Source organism: Salvelinus alpinus, chromosome 9 (genome assembly GCF_045679555.1).
Source record: "Salvelinus alpinus chromosome 9, SLU_Salpinus.1, whole genome shotgun sequence".
Classification (NCBI taxonomy): Eukaryota; Metazoa; Chordata; class Actinopteri; order Salmoniformes; family Salmonidae; genus Salvelinus; species Salvelinus alpinus.
This window is the reverse complement of record NC_092094.1, coordinates 72,655,632-72,679,684: the sequence shown is the minus strand read 5'-3', so window position 1 is coordinate 72,679,684 and position 24,053 is coordinate 72,655,632. Positions and strand designations below refer to the sequence as shown.

The following is a 24,053-nucleotide window of genomic DNA, read 5'->3' as shown; positions in this document are numbered from 1 at the left end:
TCGTCATGATTCGTCTAGTTGTAATTTCGCGCTATAGGCCTACGGTGGTTTTTAGCAGAGTTTAAAAACCCTCACATTATTATACTTTTTTGGGTTGGCCAATAGGGTGCAATGCCATCATATATCATGAGCTTTTATGAGTACATAATCACAATAGGACAAAGGTTGACATCGCCCAACCTTAGATATAGGGTATAGGAAGTATTCATGCCACACTGTATCAAGGATTGTCTTTAGAAATAAATAACTTCCGGTGCTTTGGCTTAGGTGAAAGTCTGGCAAATCTGTTGTAGGCTATGTGTGAATTGTTACATTCAGACAAATTTAAACAGGCCTATGTATTTACCATTTTAACAATGAACCAAATGTACCTTTTCACAGCTTATATTCAGTGTGTTGAGAGAGCAATGATCACATGACAGTTGGGGTGTAACTAATAAAGCTTGCACGTCTCTTTGCCCTGCCTCGGGTCTGTGTAATGCAGGATGATGAGGTGATGACGCTTTCCTTAGAAGACACTCTTTGTTTTGCTCACTATGTAAACCCCATGCTTGTGATTGTAGTGCAAACAGGAGCTATGCAGAGCATGCTTCTTTATCATTGTGCATGGGATTTTTCTTTATCCAGCTTCTGTCAGGCTCAGAATGTCACAGTGTGGTGAATTATCCGTCTAAGGAGAAACTGTTAGACACACACTTATGACTGGTCAGGGGAAATCCAACAACCAAAATCTCACGGAAGTGAAGTAGTGTTAGAACAACATCACACTGTGACATTCGCTTTAGTGTGCCTCTGCTTTGAAGTCTGCCAACCTTCATTCAAACCAGAAACCACAAATCCACTGTACTTATCTATGCTTCTGCTTTTATCTGTCAGTGGTGGATTTCTAATTTCTGATATTAGGGGTGAGACGTAGCATTTGACGCTAGGTCAGTCAAGGCTACTGTAGCCTTCATACTGTAGGAAGGTGTGATGTGTGTGTGTGTGTGGTGTGTGTGTGTGTGTGTGTGTGTGTGTGTGTGTGATGGCTCTCACATGAAAAATGACAGCCTACAAGGGAGGCCAGGAGTCTTTCCTAGTTGGGTCACACGATGGCACTGGAAAGACTCTTCACTTTAGCTAGCACAGGGCCTGTATTCACAAACAGTGCTGATCTAGGATCAGGTCACCCTGTCCATAATCATATTCAGTATAATCTAAAAGACGAAACTTATCCTAGTTCAGCACTCCTACTTTGAGACTCTCTGTGAATACGGGCCTAGGTGTAGTATCCTGACTCTCCTGTCTCTTCCTCCTCCAGCATGTGAAGCTGGGCGCCCTGAAGGACCCTCTGTTGGACGACCAGGGAGACTTCAACAGGATGTGCGGGGCCATGAAGAAGATTGGCCTGGATGACACGGAGAAGCTGGACCTGTTCAGGGTGGTGGCCGGGGTGCTCCACCTGGGAAACATTGACTTTGAGGAAACCGGGAGTACATCGGGTAAATCAAGTTACATACCTAGCGTATCTCTCTTAGTGTAGCTCTCTGGAGTATTAGAATGTACACACACTTACGCAGATACGTGTGTGTGTGTGCACAAGCACTCATCTGCATACGCTCAATGGGGCTTATTGGTCCTTTTATTGTTCTGACAGCATTGAATCACTTCTATAACGTGGCAGGAGGTCTACTCCCCACCCCTGGCTGACACATTATTCTCTGTAGGGTCTCACTGTCCCACTTTTGAAGTACACCCATTGAAAAGGACATGCTCTGATTCCACTCTCCTACCAGCTGCACAAGAGTGATGCAATACATCTGTCATAAAAGAAAAGTGATGATTCAATCTTATCTTGAGATGGATGATGTAATCGATTGCTGCCTCGAGAGCATATATTACCTGGAACGTCGCAAGGTGCTCACTCTCCGTTGAAATGGTTACATGTTGACAGCTAATTTCCCTCTCTCAGACCATCTGTCTGTCTCTGCCCTTCAAAAGTGCATTACTACTTCACAGCCTGCGACAAAGACGGTACTTCTTCTGCAGAATGTGTGGCGTGTATTCCCAGTGTGGCTGTATTCAAGCATTTGGCAGGAGAAAGAAAGTACTAAAATCCATCCAAAATCCAATTGAGGAGGCATAATGGATGTTGCTCCATTTTCTTTTTGTGCGCACCAATAATTTGTTTTGGTGTGTGTGTGTTTCCAGGCGGCTGCATCCTGATGAACCAGTCTAGTCAGAAGCTGGCCTACTGTGCTGACTTGCTGGGCCTAGACCAGGAGGACCTGAGAGTCAGCCTCACCACCAGGGTCATGCTCACCACAGCAGGGGGCGCCAAAGGAACAGTTATCAAGTAAGACTACCTCTAATGCTGCATTTAGATGGTATGAGGTAGACGGCAAACCCGATGGCATTGTTTCGATGAGAGCACGACGGTAAATGAAGTTGAGGCTGGCGGTGAATGCCATCAGCCGCCACGATAGATGGGACTTGCCGCCGGAGTTCAAATATTTTTACTTTTGCCGTCTGCCATAGCGTTGTTTTCAACCGGATGTTGATTTGCACCGTTTTTTTACTGAAATCACTATAGTAATGCATACCGTCGTGCTGCCTTACTTATGCCATCACCATCTTTCCTGCTTTCTTGTCCCGCTATGCCGACTGATATGACGGTTTTTGCTTCCCTCGTCTGAATGCAGCATTAAACTACCTCTACTGCTGCTGCACTTTTATACTTTTAAAGTCTAATGCCCCATTTACATTGTGGCTTATTTAATTATGCCGTACGTCATCTTCACGGTGTCTTGCCCCGCTACTGAACAATCAAGTGTAGTATTTGTAATGCAAGATGGAGGAGAGCCTGTCTCTCGTCAGAGATCGCATAAATACATTGTTTCAGGTGATAATAAAACATGAGACTGAACATGACTAGATTATAGATGAGAATATGGGGTGGGGAAAGTGGGCAGTAATGGCACCTACAGTAACTTCAAAGTTAAAGGTTTGCTCTGAACCTGCTGCTTCAGCTCGATGCCTGTCCAGAAAAAAACGGAGTGCAGAATACTTTTTGAATGTTTGAATTTTGACGAGTATTCCAGTCCACTCCGTCCTGCACAAAAATTGATATTTGAAACTAAAATAAACCTTAACCTTACACAACAAATGAGATTTTGGCAAAACTAACAGTTAAAAATAAGTCAATAAATTAACATATCTAGTAATGGCACAGTGAAGTCACTGTGGACTGGAATACTGAGACTGAGTGCAGGACAGAGTGCTACACCATAGCTGAACTTCCTCCATTCAGAAGAACTCCACTTTGTTCATAATCATCAACCCTTTGAATAATTGAAGCCAAATGGTGTTGGAGAGTGCTAGGAGAATTAGTCAGCCAGGGTTCAGGGAGTACAGTCACTTCTAACGGCTTGTCTTTTGATCTCCTTACCTACTTGTTTTAGCAAAACAATACCATCCTGTAAAAACGTACTCTTTAAGAAACAACTCAAACTTTCTTTGCACAGTAACCTGAAATGACTGTATTGATTAAAAAGGCTTTTTATTTTTTATTAAAGAGTACCCCAGTGTCCCAATTTCGGCCTCTCACTTAGTTTTTTCCCCCCAGGGTGCCTTTGAGGGTGGAACAGGCGAACAACGCCCGGGACGCCCTGGCCAAGGCAGTGTACAGCTGCCTCTTCGATCACGTGGTCAGGAGGGTCAACCAGTGCTTCCCCTTCAAAACCTCCTCCAACTTCATCGGGGTGCTGGATATCGCCGGCTTCGGTAAGTCGGCCTAGAGCAGTGAGTTTGTCTGACAGTTTGTCTGTTTCTCTGTAAGTTTGTTTCTCTGTCTGCCTGTGAGTCTATCTAGCCATATTTCCGCTAATTTATCTTGTAGGTGTTCGTTTCCTTCATGTCCTCACACAAACTCCTTTTCTCGTCACGTTCTAAAAACTTTCCTGACATAATTTGATATATTCAGTACCAGTAACTGCCTGAAGATGAGCATTCTTCATTCCCACTTCAGACGTGGCAGATCATTTTCACTTTCATACTGCTTCTCACTCCCCTCAGAGTATTTTGAACACAACAGCTTTGAGCAGTTCTGCATCAACTACTGCAACGAGAAGCTGCAGCAGTTCTTCAACGAGCGCATCCTGAAAGAGGTGAGTGAGAGTGAAGTCTGGGGGTGTAGAGGTGGCTCGCTAGTGTTGTCACGATACCAGAATTTTGACTCTGATACCAGGTTTAGTTTTTTTTTTTTTTAAGGAAGCCATGTATGCATTAATGAATCAATTATATAATCATACAATCAATTTGACTTTGTTTTTACTAATCTAACTACAAAACAACAATGGTAATAATTTATTTGAAAGCTAAATCTCTATTGATTAACTGGGTAAATCAAGATGTAGCCTAGGTCTATGCAAAATACAGGTGAATGCATATTATTCAATAGGAGTGTGTGCATTCATTGAGTTATTGAGCTTGTTTAGCTGATTTCAGGGGCTACAGATGACAAACAATCCCTACCATTTAGGACTTATTTTATTGGCGACTGCTAGGAGAACAGATTGCATGGAAGAATTAATCTCTTTTATAAAAGTTTGCGCTGACTCTTTAAGAATGTAATGCCATCTTTTGCGAGGCAGATGTGCCTGTGGAATCTGACTTTGTGGCTATGGAATCTATTGGAAACCAGATACGTGAAAAAGTGAATAAGCTTTTTGGTGAGAATCAGCTTTGAAATCAGCATATTTTGCATTATCGTTTGCAAATTATCACAAAAAGTACTAGGGTAGTGAATTGATCTTGCTTCAGCTGTAAGCTAGCAAGGAAAATTAGCCTACAAAAATAAAAAAGTGTTCTAGCCTGTATGGACATTGTTTTGCAAACAGTAATTAACAGTTTAAACATTTCTACATGCATTGTTGCATTATTCAAGTGTGCTAACTCAGCATGAGTGAGGAGCTAACAATGCAGCCCAGAAAGCTCTAGTGAGGGGTTAAAGTTCTCCGTCATGGATTCAGGAGAGGTCTTTTTTGAGATCAGTGTAGATCCGGTTTGGAGATGGCATAGCCTAGTACAGACAGAAGCATATCTGTTCTACGAAATATATTCCCAAATAACTGTATTCTCAAATATTTTATTTTTTCTGTTATACTGTGTGCACTGAACTGATATGCATGATTGTTGATGACACGCCGATGTTCAGAGGAAGGGAATTAAATAGTCTGTCCTCTATAATGCTCAAAACAGCAGTGCTCAACTCAGACAGCGGTGTGTAACATCCTGTAGCTGCTGGCAAAGTAATTCAAAGCCTGTACTATAACATTTAGGATGTAACTTTTCAGTGCTACTATTTTTGCCATGTAATGTTGTTAAAGCAAAATCAGACAACCGCATAGTAGAATAGTTTACCTACAGCCTTATTCTAAAATGTATACAATTTTTTTCCCCTCATCAATCTACACACAATACCCCATCATGACAAAGCGAAAACAGTTTTTAAAAATAAAAACCAGATATATCTTATTTACATAAGCCTTCAGACCTTTTGCTATGAGACTCAAAATTAAGCTCAGGTGCATCCTGTTTCCATTGATCATCCTTGAGATGTTTCTACAACTTGAATGGAGTCCACCTGTGGTAAATTCAATTGTTTGAACATGATTTGGAAAGGCACACACCTGTCTATATAAGGTCACACAGTTGACAGTGCATGTCAGAGCAAAAACCAAGCCATGAGGTTGAAGGAATTGTCCTTAGAGCTCTGAGACAGGATTGTGTCTAGGCACAGATCTGGGGAAGGGTACCAAAACATTTTTGCAGCATTGAAGGTCCCCAAGAACACAGTGGCCTCCATTCTTAAATAGAAGAAGTTTGGAACCACCAAGACTCTTCCTAGAGCTGAATGCCCAGCCAAACTGAGCAAATGTGACAAAGAACCTGATGGTCACTCTGACAGAGCTCCACAGTTCCTCTGTGGAGATGGGAGAACCTTCCAGAAGGACAACAATTTCTGCAGAACTCCACCAATCAGGCCTTTATGGTAGTGGCCAGACAGAAGCACATGACAGCCTGCTTGGAGTTTGCCAAAAGGCACCTAATGGACTCTGACCATGATAAACAATATTCTCTGGTCTGATGAAACCAAGATTTAACCCTTTGGCCTGAATGCCACGTGTCACGTCTGGAGGAAACCTGGCACTATCCCTATGGTGAGGCATGGTGGTAGCATCATACTTTGGGGTTGTTTTTCAGGACTGGGAGACTAGTCAGGATTGAGGGAAAGATGAACGGAGCTAAGTACAGAGAGGTCCTTGATGAAAACCTGCTCCAGAGCGCTCAGGACCTCAGACTGGGGCGAAGGTTCACCTTCCAACAGGACAACGACCCTAAGCACACAGCCAAGACAACTCAGTAGTAGCTTCAGGACAAGCCTCTGAATGTCCTTGAGTGGCCCAGCCAGGGCCCGGACTTGAACCCGATCAAACATCTCTGAAGAGACCTGAAAATAGCTGTGCAACAATGCTCCCCATCCAACCTGACAGAGCTTGAGAGGATCTGTAGAGAAGAATGGGAGAAACTCCCTAAAGAAGACTCGAGGCTGTATTTTCTGCCATAGGTACTTCAACAAAGTACTGAGTAAAGGATCTGAATAGTTACTTAAATGTGATATTTCAGTTATATTTGATAAATTAGCAAAACGTTCTAAAAACTATTTTTGTTTTGTCATTATGGGGTATTGTGTGTAGATTGAATTTGAAACTATTTATTCAATTTTAGAATAAGTCTGTAATGTAACAAAATGTGGAAAAAGTCAAGGGGTCTGAATACTTTCCGAATGCACTGTATTTACCTGTTGTATTCAAGATAAATATTCCTCAAGGCGCATTTGCGTTCGGAGAGCCATCAGACAAGCAGTCAATGCACAACTATTCTTAATGCAATCGTGGGAAAATACTTTTGAATGCAGTTTTGGCCTTTGTTTAAAAAAGAGGGGGATCCCAGTTTTACATTGCTACCACATTTATTTCTCTACTCAATTGCGAGGGTGTCAAATTTTACAAATGCAGTAAACGGTAATTGAATAACCGTGTAACTGATGGATGAAGACCGTCATGAAAATATAATAACCGTCAAAACCGTTTAAATAGGCCTACATTCGATTTAGGTTTTATTTTTATTAACTTTACTTTCATGTTGATAAACTTTACCTAATAACGGGAGTGTTTACTAATTAGCCGTCAAAACCGTTTAAATAGGCCTACATTCATTTTAGGTTTTATTTTTATTAACTTTACTTTCATGTAGATAACACTCCCGTTATTAGGTAAAGTTTAACTAATTAACCATCAAAACCGTTTAAATCGGCCTACATTCATTTTAGGTTTTATTTGTATTACCTTTACTTTCATGTTGATAAACTTTACCTAATAGCGGGGGTGTTTTACTAATGATTGTAAGAAATTGTTTTGCTAACTTAGTCTATGAAACTTTCTACATCGCCTCTTCTTTCCAACTGATGATGTGCGGAGGTGTAGAGCGCTATAGGCTATGGCACTTAATTATTTATTTTTTAATAGTTTGATGTGTGTACTTATTTTATACAATGCCCATTTTTATTGCTTGCTAGTAAATAAATAAATCTGTCTTTTAAAAAAGGTTGGATGCGTCTGACTATTGATTAATTATTCAACAGCAGTCGACAAGGTTGTTCTGGCTCTGAGGCCTATAATGTGTCGAATGGAAAATGCGCCAATCCTCTCTAACCTGGCATGGTATAATGTGATACGGAACCTTTTCTTAATTTATAGACTAATCAACGCTGATCATACCCCCGGTCCTGGCCAATATGTCACGAGACAAAAAAATATATGCATGGTCCTTTTTTGGAGGGGGTATCAAAAAAGTACTGAAGTTTCGGTATACCGTGCAACACTAAGAGGACTCACACACACCGAACACACTCTTCTCCCTGCAAGAGTCAGTCCACACGTTACACTCATTAGAATGGTAATCTTTCTCTCTGTGGAGATGACAGCGTTTCTCTTCTGGGAGCTCTTGTTTTATTCATTGATTTTTAAGGTCTCCAATTAATGATCAAAATTAAGATTAAGGGATTTCATGGCGTTTGAATCACATTGGAGTGCAGAGATATTTGTGTTTGTTGGCCTGAAATTATCCAGAGAAGCATGCTTAATTTTTTTTTTTTAAATATCAATTTTGAAAAGGAGTTTGTGTACTTGATTCAGTAAGTCATGATTGTTGATAAATCTAGGCTCAGATTACACACTAACCATTAGAGGATGAAAAAAGATCTGACCTGGTAAAAGTGGTCAGGAGCAACATCTTTGTACTTTAGTGGTCAGGAGCAACATCTTTGTACTTTAGTGGTCAGGAGCAACATCTTTGTACTTTAGTGTTGACTTACCATTCTTTCTGCAGGAGCAAGAGCTATATCAGAGGGAAGGACTGGGAGTCAATGAAGTTCGTTATGTCGACAACCAGGACTGCATAGGTGGGTGCCACTGTCAAACCATTGTCATTTTACTCCATACTATTATTATTAGACATGTCTTGTGTATTTCTTCTACAGTAGGCTGTGAAGCCCATAGATATTGCTATGTTATATTTCATTCTATGTTGGAGCTCTTTCATACGCCCAAAATATATCTTGATATTGCAGCATATTTAGATGCCAGACCAGTGAAACAGGACATTTCTCCCAGCCTGTTTCACACATTCACTTTATCAACTTGTCATGGTGCAAAGTCAAATTCCCCTAGAGCAGCTCCTAAACTATTTTACTGGTTTAATATGTGGCACAGCACTCTAAGTCTCTCTACGATCTATATTGTGCCTGTACTGTAAGCTTCAATGTCAAACATAATGCAAGGACTGGCTTTAGATGGAAAAGATGCAATCTCTTTCTGTGTCTGACTGCTGACTAGGAGTTGCAACTAGGAACCAAACAGAGAGGCAAGGAGAGGTGTGTGAGTTTGTGCAGAGATTGGAGTGGGAATCTCCAGCTTCTGGGTGCCTTAGAGTGACATACAGAGACATGATTAACTTGAAGCCCTGTCTTTTTAAGGCTCGTACAAGACATGATGAGAGATACAGCCCTCGACAGAGCACTCTCACTTTTCAGAAACTGGATTGCATGAAACCACCCCCACGACATGAGTTTGCACTGACTTCCTTCGACTGCACATTTAGGGCCCTATAAAATCTGCGGAGAACGCTGACGGTATCACGTAATCCAGACATTACATCGGAAGTCAACAAAATAATAAATTTTTATTGAATTTAGTAGGAAATCAACTAAATGTATTGAATAGATTAGAAAATGTATTACTTTGCTTAAGATTATCGTAAGACATTAACAAAATGCATCAGGGATTCGCATTTTCCTTTACACTTTCTGAAGAGGCAATGCAGGAATGCCCCTGTCTGTGTGTCCACGTTTGTCTACCAGTTTATGTAGCCGTTAGCGATGAAGTCAAAAACCTTCTCAATGTTAACTACAAAGTAGCTAATGCCTACCTGGCAGAATGATATTGTGAATATTTGCATCAATCGAGTGGTGATTTGTTAAGCAAACTCTGAAATCACTTGTGCTACAGAAACACCCCTAACCAAACAAGTCTCTTGCTGGTGTGCACTTGAATGAAAGAGATCTACACCCAAAAATAAAAAAATTCTTAGATTTTTCCCAGACCTTAAGTGTTTTCCTGATGTGGTTTAGGCATTGTTTTGGACTTAGAACATTCTATTTTGTTGTTTTTCTATAAAAAGTTTGAGACCGAAAACCTGTAAAAACAGGGAAAAATCATAAACTTGGAAAAACAATACATAGAAAACAGAATTAGGCAAATAAGAACACTGATTTTATAGGGCCCTATACAATATAACTTCTCTGGAGTTAGTGGCGAAGAGGGTCCTCATTAAACCAGGAAGTTGCCATTGTGTAATGAGCATTTGTGATTGTCAGTGCTCTTTTGTTCCCCTCTGCCTATGTTTTCACAACCCCAACCTCCATTGAATAGGATCAAATGTCCCGTAGGTGGCAACGTGATCTATTTCGATTTGTATATCAAACAGGGTTTTGATTAGTCAGGTGCCAGGTTAACTGGCAGCCATGAATAATGTTCGTAAGACTTGCAAATTACTCGCTGGCTGTCCATTAATTCGCTCATCAATCTCCCCCCCCCCCAATTTATGCCCAGGTGCCTATTCATGCAAATGTATTGGTGTGCCTCCGTCAGATGTTATTCCAAACAGAATGTCCTGTATGAATAATTCACTAGGAGAGGTTATGATGAGCATCCGGATATACAAGGCATTGTGCCTCCAATTTGAACACCCAAAGCCTCAGACACAGCGCACAGTAGAAAGATACAAAGGTTGTCAATGTTCCAGGAAAGGGAACATTGAGACACCGATTGCATCTTTCCAGACATTCTGACAGTTGACCGCTCCTCTCTGGAATATGTTAGAATTTAACTTTATTTTGCATATGACTTCACACAGTGACATTGAGAAATGTTCAAAACACAATCCGCATTACAACATTAGTAGCACGAGACAAATTTCCCCCTTGCACATCAATAAAATACTTATCTTATTCGTATCTTAATAATTTGACTATGCTGCTGACTACATCTGTAATAATGCATTCATTTATCCCCATAGACCTGGTGGAAGCAAAACTAGTGGGCATCCTGGACATTCTGGATGAAGAGAACCGTCTACCACAGCCCAGCGACCATCACTTTGCCAACACAATCCACAGCCAGCACAAAGACCACTTTAGACTGACGGTGAGAGCTGTGGGTGGAAGTTGCCTGCAGGCACATATCTGGGATCAGCTTAACCACCCTGGATCCTACCTTGAACCATCTATGTTGAAAAATGCTAAACTTACCTTAGATCAACATTTAGTGAACTGATACTCTTATACTGTTACTGCCCTCTCACCACACTTTCATGCCAAGGGGTCACAATGGTATTGTAATGCACATTCTGGTACTTGGTCTATGTGAAACATTAGAGCTATTGTGAACCAGCAGCCCCAGTCCCTTTTCTTAGGGAACTTTTGTCACGCTTTCTGTAAGCTTGACAGGCGTAAAATCCTGTTTGAAATGCAGCATTGATATAAATTCAGACCAACAGATTAGACTGGGCTGGCTACAGCTGGTTTTTAGACTATATTGTTCGTCATTTTCATATGGAAATGTGGAATATATATTCTCTCAGATGTGTATGGTCATATAATATTAATCATGACTGCCTTACAGTATGATACTACCACAGATAGGTGAGTATCCTAATAGTGGCCACTGATCATGCATAATGATGAGGGTCTTAAAGATGACTTTTGCCATCACCACTTCAGCCCAGTCTATCTTACACAAGACAGAAATAAAGACAGACAGACACACACACACACACACACACGTTACGTACAGTTGAAGTTGGAAGTTTACATACACTTAGGTTGGAGTCATTAAAACTCGTTTTTCTACCACTCCACAAGTTTCTTGTTAACAAACTATAGTTTGGGCAAGTCGGTTAGGACATCTACTTTATGCATGACACAAGTCATTTTTCCAACAATTGTTTACAGACATATTATTTCGCTTATAATTCACTGTATCACAATTCCAATGGGTCAGAAGTTTACATACACTAAGTTGACTGTGCCTTTAAACAGCTTGGAAAATTCCAGAAAATGAGTCATTTGAGTCAATTGGAGGTGTACCTGTGGATGTATTTCAAGGCCTACCTTCAAACTCAGTGCCTCTTTGCTTGACATCATGGGAAAATCAAAAGAAATCAGCCAAGACCTCAAAAAAAACTGTAGACCTCCACAAGTCTGGTTCATCCTTGGGTGCAATTGCCAAACGCCTGAAGGTACCACATTCATCTATACAAACAATAGTACGCAAGTATAAACACCATGGGACCACGCAGCCGTCATACCGCTCAAGAAGGAGATGCGTTCTGTCCCCTAGAGATGAACGTACTTTGGTGCAAATCAATCCCAGAACAACAGCAAAAGGGCCTTGTGAAGATGCTGGAGGAAACGGGTACAAAAGTATCTATATCCACAGTAAAACAAGTCCTATATCGACATAACCTGAAAGGCCGCTCAGTAAGGAAGACGCCACTGCTCCAAAACCGCCATAAAAAAGCCAGACTACGGTTTGCAACTGCACATGGGGACAAAGATTGTACTTTTTGGACAAATGTCCTCTGGTCTGATGAAACAAAAATATAATTGTTTGGCCATAATGACCATTGTTATGTTTGGAGGAAAAAGGGGGAGGCTTGCAAGCCGAAGAACACCATCCCAACCGTGAAGCACGGGGGGGATAGCACCATGTTGTGGGGGTGCTTTGCTGCAGGAGGGACTGGTGCACTTCACAAAATAGATGACATCATGAGGTAAGAAAATTATGTGGATCTATTTTAGCAACATCACAAGACATCAGTCAGGAAGTTAAAGCTTGGTCGCAAATGGGTCTTCCAAATGGACAATGACCCCAAGCAGGACAACAAAGTCAAGGTATTGGAGTGGCCATCACAAAGCCCTGACCTCAATCCTATAGAACATTTGTGGGCAGAACTGAAAAAGCGTGTGCGAGCAAGGAGGCCTACAAACCTGACTCAGTTACACCAGCTCTGTCGGGAGGAATGGGCCCAAATTCACCCAACTTATTGTGGGAAGGTTGTGGAATGCTACCTGAAACATTTGACCCAAGTTAAACAATTTAAAGGCAATGCTACTAAATACTAATTGAGTGTATGTAAATTTCTGACCCACTGGGAATATGATGAAAGAAATTAAAGCTGAAATCAATCATTCTCTCTACTATTATTCTGACGCTTCACATTCTTACAATAAAGTGGTGATCCTGACTGACCTAAGACAGGGAATTTTTACTTGGATTAAATGTCAGAAATTGTGAAAAACTTAGTTCAAATGTATTTGGCTAAGGTGTATGTAAACTTCTGACTTCAACTGTATATCAATCTAATATGTCGCTGCCATCTCTCAGGTCCCTAGGAAGTCGAAGCTGGCTGTTCACAGGAATGTCAGAGATGATGAAGGCTTCATCGTCAGACACTTTGCCGGAGCTGTGTGCTACGAGACGGTAACCATCACGCACATCGATTATATTTTGATTTGCTCTTGTGATTGCGTGTTGTTTAACCTTGTATGATGTAACTTTGCTAGACTATATGCAGTTATATCTCAGACGTTGTGTAACTATGCAGCAATTTTAAATATTGCTGCTGGTAAAAGTCTTCTCAGCTTGTTAGTAGGGCTGGGAATTGCCAGGGACCTCACGATACAATATTGTCACAATACTTGGGTGCCGATATGATTTGATTGGTCTACATTTTTAAACATATATTTTTCCATTAATAGACACTGGCTGTTCCTGAATAATAAATCAACTCAGCAAAAAAAGAACCGTCCTCTCACTGTCAACTGCGTTTATTTTCAGAAAACTTAACATATAAGTTAATATAACACATAAATATTTGTATGAACATAGCAAGATTCAATAACTGAGACATATACTGAACAAGTTCCACAGACATGTGACTAACAGAAATGGAATAATGTGTCCCTGAACAAAGGGGGGTCAAAATCAAAAGTAACAGTCGGTATCTGGTGTGGCCACCAGCTGCATTAAGTACTGCAGTGCATCTCCTCATGGACTGCACCAGATTTGCCAGTTCTTGCTGTGAGATGTTACCCCACTCTTCCACCAAGGCACCTGCAAGTTCCCTGACATTTCTGGGGGGAATGGCCCTAGCCCTCACCCTCCAATCCAACAGGTCCCAGACGTGCTCAATGGGATTGAGATCCGGGCTCTTCGCTGGCCATGGCAGAACACTGACAATGGGACCATCCACCTCCAAATCGATCCCGCTCCAGGGTACAGGCCTCGGTGAAACGCTCATTCCTTCGACGATAAACACGAATCTGACCATCACCCCATGTGAGACAAAACAGCGACTCGTCAGTGAAGAGCACTTTTTGCCAGTCCTGTCTGGTCCAGCGACGGTGGGTTTGTGCCCATAGGCGACGTTGTTGCCGGTGATGTCTGGTGAGGACCTGCCTTACAATAGGCCTACAAGCCCTTAGTCCAGCCTCTCTCAGCTTATTGCGGACAGTCTGAGCACTGATGGAGGGATTGTGCGTTCCTGGTGTAACTCGGGCAGTTCTTGTTGCCATCCTGTACCTGTCCCGCAGGTGTGATGTGCGGATGTACTGATCCTGTGCAGGTGTTGTTACACGTGGTCTGCCACTGCGAGGACGATCAGCTGTCCTACCTGTCTCGCTATAGCGCTGTCTCAGGCGTCTCACAGTTCGGACATTGCAATTTATTGCCCTGGCCACATCTGCAGTCCTCATGCCTCCTTGCAGCATGCCTAAGGCACGTTCACGCAGATGAGCAGGGACCCTGGGCATGTTTCTTTTTGTGTTTTTCAGAGTCAGTAGAAAGGCCTCTTTAGTGTCCTAAGTTTTCATAACTGTGACCTTAATTGCCTACCGTCTGTAAGCTGTTAGTGTCTTAACGACCGTTCATTAATTGTTTATGGTTCATTGAACAGGCATGGGAAATTGTGTTTAAACCCTTTACAATGAAGATCTATGAAGTTATTTGGATTTTTACGAATGATCTTTGAATCACAGGGTCCTGAAAAGGGTACGTTTCTTTTTTTGCTGAGTTTACATTTATATTGGTTGACAGAGTCAGCTGTTGTTTTGGCTAATCGATTGGGTCAAATTTTGAAACGTGTATTTTTCCATGCAGTGCCTTCAGAAAGTATTCACACGCATTTACTTTTTCCACATTTTGTTGTGTTACAACCTGAATTTAAGGTGGATTAAATGTATATTTGTTTGTCACTGGCCTACACACTATATCCCATAATGTCAAAGTGGAATGATGTTTTTTCGTGGGGCGAGTTTGAGAAACGGAATAGAGCTAAGCACAGGCAAAATCCTAGTGAAAACCTGGTTCCGTCTGCTTTCCACCAGAAACTGGGAGACAAATTCACCTTTCAGCAGGACAATAACCTAAAACACAAGGACAAATATACCTGGAGTTGCTTACCAAGATGACATTGATTGATTTGTTCCTGAGTGGCCTAGTTAGTTTTTTTTATTAAATTGGCTTGGAAATCTATGGCAAGACTTGAAAATGGCTGTCTAGCAATGATCAACAACCAACTTGACAGAGTTTCAAGAATTTTAAAAAATATATAAAAAAATAATGTGCAAATATTGTACAATCCAGGTATGGAAAGCTCTTATCGACTTACCCAGAAAGACTCACAGCTGTAATCACTGCCAAAGGTGATTCTAACATGTATTGACTCTGGGTTGAATATTTATCTAGTGAAGATATATTAGTGTTTTATTTTTCATAATTTTTTACAAATGTTAGAATTTTTCTTCCATTTTGACAGAGTATTTTGTCTAGATCGTTGACAAAAAAAAATACAATTAAATCCATTTTAATCCCACTTTGTAACACAACAAAATGTGGATAAAGTGAAGGGGGTTAAAAGAGATGTGAATACTTTCTGAAGACACCCTTTGTGTTTTAATAAAAACAACTACACATTAACGCAACATGACACAATTTCAAAGAATTACTGAGTTACAGTTCATATACAGTTCCTAATCTATGGATTTCACATGACTGGGAATAAAGATATGCATCTGTTGGTTACAGATACCTTAACAAAATGTATGGGTGTGAATCAGAAAACCAGTCAGTATCTGGAGTGACTGCCATTTGCCTCATGCAGCGCGACACATCTCCTTCGCATAGAGTTGATCAGGCTGTTGATTGGCCTGTGGAATGTTGTCCCACTCCTCTTCAATGGCTGTGCGAAGTTGCTGGATATTGGCAGGAACTGGAACATGCTGTCGTACATGTCGATCCAAACCATCCCAAACATGCTCAATGGGAATGGGTCACCTTTCTAGTGAGTATGCAGGCCATGGAAGAACTGGGACATTTTCAGATTTCAGGAATTGTGTACAGATCCTTGCGACATGGGGTTGTGCATTATAATGCTTAAACATGAGGTGATGGCGGCAGGTAAATGGCAAAACAATGGGCCTCAGAATCTCTTCACGGTATCTCTGTGCATTCAAATTGCCATCGATACAATGCAACTGTTGTCGTTAGCTTATGCATGCCCATACCATAACCCCACCGCCACCATGGGGCACTCTGTTCACAACGTTGACATCACCAAACCACTCATCTACACGACGCCATCTGCCCCGTACAGTTGAAACCAGGATTAATCCGTGAAGTGCACACTTCTCCAGCATGCTAGTACCATCATAGGTGAGCATTTGCCCACTGAAGTCTGTTATGACCGCAAACTACAGCGAGGTCAAGACCCTGGTGAAGATGACAAGCACGCAGATGAGCTTCCCTAAAACGGTTTCTGACAGTTTTTGCAGAAATGCTTTGGTTGTGCAAACCCACAGTTTCATCAGCTGTCAGGGTGGCTGGTCTCAGACCATCCCACAGGTGAAGAAGACTGATGTGGAGGATCTGGACTGCCGTGGTTACACGTGGTCTGCGGTTGTGAGGCCGGTTGGTTGTGGTCAGTAGCTGTGTGGTTGTGGTCAGAAGTTGTGTGGTTGTGGTCAATAGTTGTGTGGTTATGGTCACTAATTGTGGTAAGCAGTTGTGTGGTAGTGGTCAGAAGTTGTGTGGTAGTGGTCAGAAGTTGTGTGGTAGTGGTCAGCAGTTGTGTGGTAGTGGTCAGTAGTTGTGTGGTAGTGGTCAGTAGTTGTGTAGTTGTGGTCAGCAGTTGAGTGGTCAGTAGTTGTGTGGTCAGCAGTTGTTTGGTTGTGGTCAGAGGTTGTGTGATTGTGGTCAGCAGTTGATTGGTCAGGAGTTTGGGTGTGGTCAATAGTTGTGTGGTTGTGGTCAGTAGTTGTGTGGTCAATAGTTGTGTGGCTGTGGTCACTAACTGTGGTAAGCAGTTGTGTGATTGTGGTCAGTAGTTGTGTGCTTGTGGTCACTAACTGTGGTCAGTAGTTGTGTGGTTGTGGTCAGTAGTTGTGTGGTTGTGGTCAGTAGTTGTGTGGTTGTGGTCAGTAGCTGTGTGTTTGGTCAGAAGTTGTGTGGTTGTGGTCAGAAGTTGTGTGGTTGTGGTCAGCAGTTGAGTGGTCAATAGTTGTGTGGTTGTGGTCAGTAGTTGTGTGGTTGTGGTCACTAACTGTGGTAAGCAGTTGTGTGGTTGTGGTCAGTAGTTATGTGGTTGTGGTCAGTAGTTGTGTGGTCGTGGTCAGTAGTTTTGTGGTCGTGGTCAGTAGTTTTGTGGTTACTGTCAGAAGTTGTGTGCTTCTGGTCAAAAGTTGTGTGGCTGTGGTCAGTAGTTGTGGGGTTGTGTGGTCAGTATATGTGTGGTTATGGTCAGTAGTTGTGTGATTGTGGTCAAGTTGTGTGTTTACTGTCAGAAGTTGTGTGATTCTGGTCAAAAGTTGTGTGGCTGTGGTCAGTAGTTGTGTGGTTAGTAGATGAGTGATCAGTAGCTGTGTGTTTGTGGTCAGTAGTTGTGTTGTTACTGTCAGAAGTTGTGTGATTGGTCAGTGGTTGTGTTCAGTAGATGAGTGGTCAGAAGTTGTGTGGTTGCGGTCAGTAGTTGTGTGGTTGCGGTCAGTAGTTGTATGGTTGTGGTCAAAAGTTGTCGTAAGCAGTTGTGTGGTTACTGTCAGAAGTTCTGTGGTTGTGGCAATCAGTTGTGTGGTTACTATCAGAAGTTATGTGGTTGTGGTCAGTAGTTGTGTGGTTGCGGTCAGTAGTTGTATGGTTGTGGTCAAAAGTTGTGGTAAGCAGTTGTGTGGTTACTGTCAGAAGTTGTGTGGTTACTGTCAGAAGTTGTGTGGTTGAGGTCATAAATTGTGTGGTTGTGGTCAAAAGTTGTGTGATAAGAAGTTGTTTGGTTGTGGTCAGTTGTTGTGGTCAGTAGTTGTGTGGGGAACAAGCTATAGGATGAAAAATACCAGAGTTTTGGCTCATGTACAGCCTACTAGCACTAACTAACACTACCAAAAAAAAGTACTGTGTCTTTATAACATCATCCAAAATATTATTGCAATATGTAACTATATTGATGTTTTCCCCTATCACTACTTAGCACCCACGGCAAAGTCTGTTTATGTATTTGTCATGTTTTTTCTGTGTGCGTGCGTTTGCAGATCCAGTTTGTAGAGAAGAATAACGATGCCCTCCACATGTCTTTGGAGAGCCTTGTGTGTGAGTCCAAGGACAAGTTTGTGCGAGAGCTTTTTGAGAACAACAGCAAGGACTCCAAGCAGAAGGCTGGCAAACTCAGTTTCATCAGTGTGGGCAATAAATTCAAGGTGAGGAAGGAGACTGTAGCAGCACCTGGCTCTGAGATGACACTTGAAGGAAAAACACAACACAAGTTCTTATTAGTTTGTGTAAATCTAAAATTCTTACAGCTTTTGACATTGTTTCACGTTCTGCTTTCGCTATTGAAGTGAGTAGTGTGTTTAGTTTGTAGTCTAATGCTTTTCCTATTGCTTATTTCAGATTGTAGTTTCAGATGTTATCCGTCACGTTAGAGAAAACGCTGTGCACTATTTTCCAACTTTTACCTTTGAACTTCTAATGCCTCTCCCCTCCCTCCTGCTTTTCTTCCATCCCTCCCTTCCTCTGTAGACCTCCAGTCTCCTACCTCTTTTCCCAAGAAATCCTTGTCAGCTAGAGAGGGGGGCGAAAGAAAAAGTGTGGAAAAAGTCTGAGATAGAAAGTAGCAGCCAGGCTAAAGTCGCTCACAAAGAAGTATAGTCAGCCAGGGACAGAAGGTAACTTGTCTCACTGTAGATTGTTTCAACAACACCATACTGTATCAGCAGATGCACACAGAGCACCCATCACTGACTTCCTGTCATATTTCCCCTCCACCTGTCTTTGTCTATGGTCTTTGTGTGCCGTGATGCTTGAGTTGACGCTTTTAGCACTAATTCACAAGATAATATGGACACAATGGCCTGAGGGTAGCGTTGCAGAGAAAAGAGCAAGACCGGATCTTTTCAGCTTAATGACACAAATGTGCTTTAATAAAACATAAAATAATGATAGAAGTTAGGCATTGTGAGGCAATATATTGCAATGCTGTGAGGAAGGGAACATAGTCAAGTTTTATTTATGTTTAAAAGATTCATCCCTACTATGAGCAGTGAAAGATGCGTGTATTCAGGACACTCATTCATTCATCAGTTATCGTTCACTTATTCTGGAAAACATCCCAAAAAGTATCTACTTGGCACAGTTGCAGTCCATTTGTAATATATCTTGAGAAATCATCCAAATTAATTTAGGACTGATAAAAGCAAATCACATTGAGAACAGTGCAAGTGGCTTTTGCAGAATCGTCATGAGTCATGCATGGTTTTCCTTTGTCTTTCCGTGTGCTGTTATCCCTCACCTATTCACATGTTTTACTTTCTTGTCAACATTATAAGTATTGCTTTTCTTCAGTTGTAAATGTGAAATGTTAAATATAATCCCAATTTGTTTGTAAGTGCTCCTTACCCCCTTTTTGTGCAGTGCGGTGGGACTTAGACTAAGTATTAAGGAAGCTTTTTCTCTGCCTGCCTTCACAGACCCAGTTGAACCTACTGCTGGAGAAGCTTCGCAGCACTGTGAGTATCTGTGCCGTACCTGATGTCCTCTCTCACACACTGGTAGTCAGGAAATGGCCTCAGATTGGATGTGATCGATGGATATGTAATGGATATGATTTTACCTGTCTTTCAAAGGGCTCCAGCTTCATTCGCTGTGTAAAACCCAACTTAAAGATGGTGAGCCACCAATTTGAAGGAGCCCAGATTCTGTCTCAGCTGCAGTGTTCAGGTATGGGCTTGGAGAGGAAGAAAATCGTTTTGAGAGGTATCATTAACACAATCGCATTGTAAAAAAAAAAAAACGAAGTAAACATTAGTTCATAATCAGTTATAAAGATTAGTAAAGACACACGAACACACACCTCTAAGACATTCTCTTCCCTTTCCTCCCCAGGCATGGTGTCAGTGCTGGACCTAATGCAGGGCGGCTTCCCCTCCCGAGCTCCCTTCCATGAGCTCTACAACATGTACAAGCAATACATGCCTGACAAGCTCATACGACTGGACCCCAGGCTCTTCTGCAAGGTGGATGGCTCCCCCAAACACAGTATTACATTTCATATGTAACCTTGCTCAGATGTTTATACATTTTAAGAGACTGATGGTTTTGGTTCTTGCTCCTCTGCAGGCTTTGTTCAAAGCACTAGGGCTGAATGAGAATGACTACAAGTTTGGGTTGACCAGAGTATTCTTCCGTCCTGGGAAGGTAAGCACTGCTTTCTGCTCTGTTTTTAATACTCTGCAGCAGTGTTTCCTAAACTCGATCCGGGGGATCCTAATAGGTACACATTTTTGGTTTTGCCCCAGCACTACACGGCTGATTCAAATAATCAACTCATCAAGCTTTGATTATTCAAATCAGCTGTGTGTAGTGCTGGGGCAAAAACCAAAATGTGCACCCATTAGAGTCCCTAGGACGAGCTAGAGAAAAGCTGCTGATTTACATAGGCCCAAATTACCTTGAGTGATTCTGTTGATGTCCTGTTTCTGGGTCAGTTTGCAGAGTTTGACCAAATCATGAAGTCGGACCCGGACCACCTGGCAGAGCTGGTGAAGAAGGTCAACCAGTGGCTGGTCATCAGCCGCTGGAAGAAGGTCCAGTGGTGTGCCCTTTCCGTCATCAAACGTACGCTGACTCATACTCGCACTGAGCTGGACGACATACAGTAGCTCTCCTAGTTAAAAATAATAATGTATTTAGTTGTTAAGGACAGATACAATTAAAACATTGACGCATTGAATCATCATTAAGAGTCTGTTGCGTTGCACCATCATGCTTTATTATTAGTCACTAGACAGGCTTAAAGATGGCGTTAAAGAAAACAAAGGAATATAGCTTTTAATACAACCACCGTAACAAAAAATGTTAACGATTTCTGCTGAATCAGAGTTGCTAAACTTCCCCTTCAGGATGTCTCATAGCTGAGGCTATATGCACTGGTACGGCTGGCTGCACTTCCATTTATTTTCCTTCAAAAAACTCCAACTTAATATCCCTACAAGTTCAGTCAACAGATCATAGGGAGTGTGTGTAGCTTCATCTCTGTTTGTGTGAATAGGCCCAATACTATGCTGATGATTGGATCTCCTTCTTACTCTCTCTCTTTTCTCACTTTCTCTCACTCTTTCGCTTTCTGTCATACTCACTCACTTTCTCTCTCTGGCTCTCTATCTCTACCCCCCCCCCCCACACACACACACACAGTGAAGGAGAAGATGAAGTATCGTGCCTCTGCCCTTATTAAGATTCAGAAGACCGTCCGCATGTGGCTCTGTAAGAGGAAACATAAGCCACGGTGGGTGTACACACACACACACACACATTCCCTTTGTTTGAAAGTGCTTAACACTGTGCCTTTTGATAGCTTCTACACATTGTGCAGTTAGAAGTTCAAATCTATCTGGAGAGCTTAGCCGTGACTCCTGGCACACTCACCATATTGCATTAAGAAATGTTAGTCTTACTGTATTGCTTTTGAAGATACAGTATGTCGTTGTCGTATTGCCTTTGGAAAATATATATTGCTTTTGTGAATGGGATGAGTGTTTTGAATTGACTGCTCAGGACCCTAGAATGTGTGTGATGGGTTGTTTGACAGATAAAGCCAAAGGCAGCTGAGATTTCTGTACTTCATTTGAAATACATTTGCAAAAAAATGTAAAAGCATGTTTTCACTTTCTCATTATGTGGTATGTGTAGATTGGTGAGTAAAACAAATCTGATTAATACATTTTGAATTCAGGCTGTAACACAACAAAATGTGGAATAAATCAAGGGGTCTGAATACTTTCTGAAGGCACTGTACATGATCTGTGAATAAGTTATTATGTAGCTAGCACAAAATGTCAGTTTCACACAAACCATTTTCAAGCATAAAAACTAAAATAGGCTTTTATTCATCTCAACCAATACGATGTGTGTGTGTTGGCACGTGCACGCTTTAGTGCTCACACTTATGTGGGTGCACGTATACTTGCATTTGCTCCTATATGTGTATGTTCATACGTGTGTGTGTGTGTGTGTGTTGCGGCCACAGCATCGATGGCATGGTGAAGGTGCGTAACCTGAAAACGCGGATGGAGCGCGTCAACGAGGTGGTGGGTGCACTGAAGGAGGGCAAGCAGGAGATCGCCAAGCAGGTCCAGGAGCTGGGGGCCTCCATCGACACCCTTATGGCCAAGATTAAGGTGAGGACAGCTCCGTGGGTGAAAGTGCTCCTAGGCACAGATCTAGGATCAGCTTCCCCTCCCACTATCCTAATCTGGGAATTGCAAAACTGACCCAAGATCAGCATCCAGGGGCAACTTCACCCTAAACCGAAAAGGACAGGGTGACTCACCTCTCTTACTTTTCTGATCTAATCCCGCATATCTCATCTCTCTCATCTCAACAGGAAGCCATTTCCTGGGGTTGTTTTTGATGTTCCCTCAAAACAATTTCAGCACTGAGCAAATTTTATATCTGCTGAGCGCAAAGTTGGGAAAATTCTGAGGCTTTAAAATTACAGTTTTAACAGTGGCCAAATAAGCTACTGTGGCTTTTTGATCATAATGTAGTCCTACCAGAGTGGCCTACCATCAAAAACAATGGAGAAAATGCATCCCATTAATATTTTAACATAGCTATTGAAGTAGCTATTGAAACAGCTGTTCTATGATACAGCCTACAGTAGCAGCCAATGTGTGGTGTTCAATGTAGGCCTACATTCCATGAGACTGTTGAAAAAATTCAGGGCTTGGCAGTATCCTGTTGAGCCACTTAAACAAGGACGTGACTGAAATGTTTTGTGTGTTTGATGCAAGAAACCACATCACAAAATAAAATGTAATATTATTCCCATTCAATTATTATTATTACAGAGAATCAGACGGAAATTGTATGCTACCCACTGCCTATTGGCTTCTTGGCTTATTCAAACCTGTCTCAAAATAGAACACTGACCCTTTAAGGCATAAAAAAGATCTTTACTTGACTCGTTTTACACGTTGTGTGCTCTTCTAGGAAGCAATCACCAGAAATGAGTTGTAACTGGGCTAGTAACTCACTAACTAGCAATGAATTTGAACAAATGTGCACACGCGGCTATGCACTTTGATCTCAAAACAAGCGCATCTACTCGTGACCGCTTGTGCCCGTCAATTCAATAGAATCTACCGACAATGCGCTTTGCCTAAAACAAAATCACAGACTGTCTTGCATAGTTAGATTTGTTTCTGTATGTTGCATTAAAAGGGGCTAATACTATCTTGATTCGATCACAATTCCCAAAGTAGAGGGAAATGTTGATAGTTTACACTAACGGGGCCAACTGTAGTAAAGTTGAGTGAATTTCAATCTCGTGCGTCTCTTTTCGCGGGTTGGAATTTCTTCTGCGCGGCAGTCCTGGTGGAGCTTTGCGTGTGCACACAACTTAGAGGGAACATTGGTTGATTTGATGTGTAATCCTCTAATATGGATAAATATGGTTAGGGAACTCGCCTGTCTCCCTCTGCTAGAAACACCAGTGTTATTTGGGGCCTCTAGATGTATGGCATACACATGCTATCCAGACTCTGAAATTGATTCCCTAATTGTTTAGTGTTGTTTAGTGTTGTCTGTAAACTTTTTGTCTTTGTAACCCGGATGTGTGTTATTGGCAGAGGTAGCTAGCTAGAGGGCTGGTAGCCATCCCTTAGACTAGATGACTGGAATCCGAGCAGAACCTTTTCCATATGAGCAACTGTCTCATTCTCCCTTTCTCTGCTTCCCTACTTCCCTCCCTTAGTCCCTAGTTCAGTCACCTCTGTGCGTCTGCCCAACCCTGCACTCCTTTGTTAGCATCCGCTCTGTGTTCACTAGTGCCTGATGATGTTCTCA

At 41.9% G+C, this 24,053-nt stretch overlaps 1 protein-coding gene across 3 annotated transcripts in view; it reads left to right on the top strand.

Annotated features, from left to right (window-relative positions):
- Positions 1-24,053, top strand: part of LOC139530593 (unconventional myosin-VI-like) — a 79,327-nt gene that overhangs the window by 35,457 nt on the left and 19,817 nt on the right. For all 3 annotated transcript variants that reach the window (XM_071327133.1, XM_071327132.1, XM_071327135.1), the window contains exons 11-25: positions 1,301-1,481; positions 2,191-2,335; positions 3,605-3,762; positions 4,054-4,145; positions 8,431-8,503; positions 10,678-10,805; positions 13,047-13,142; positions 18,242-18,406; positions 19,676-19,714; positions 19,832-19,925; positions 20,091-20,221; positions 20,325-20,402; positions 20,693-20,822; positions 21,402-21,492; positions 22,234-22,384. In XM_071327133.1, the coding sequence (XP_071183234.1) occupies positions 1,301-1,481; positions 2,191-2,335; positions 3,605-3,762; positions 4,054-4,145; positions 8,431-8,503; positions 10,678-10,805; positions 13,047-13,142; positions 18,242-18,406; positions 19,676-19,714; positions 19,832-19,925; positions 20,091-20,221; positions 20,325-20,402; positions 20,693-20,822; positions 21,402-21,492; positions 22,234-22,384 (1,752 nt within the window). The remainder of the gene's footprint in view (positions 1-1,300; positions 1,482-2,190; positions 2,336-3,604; positions 3,763-4,053; positions 4,146-8,430; positions 8,504-10,677; positions 10,806-13,046; positions 13,143-18,241; positions 18,407-19,675; positions 19,715-19,831; positions 19,926-20,090; positions 20,222-20,324; positions 20,403-20,692; positions 20,823-21,401; positions 21,493-22,233; positions 22,385-24,053) is intronic.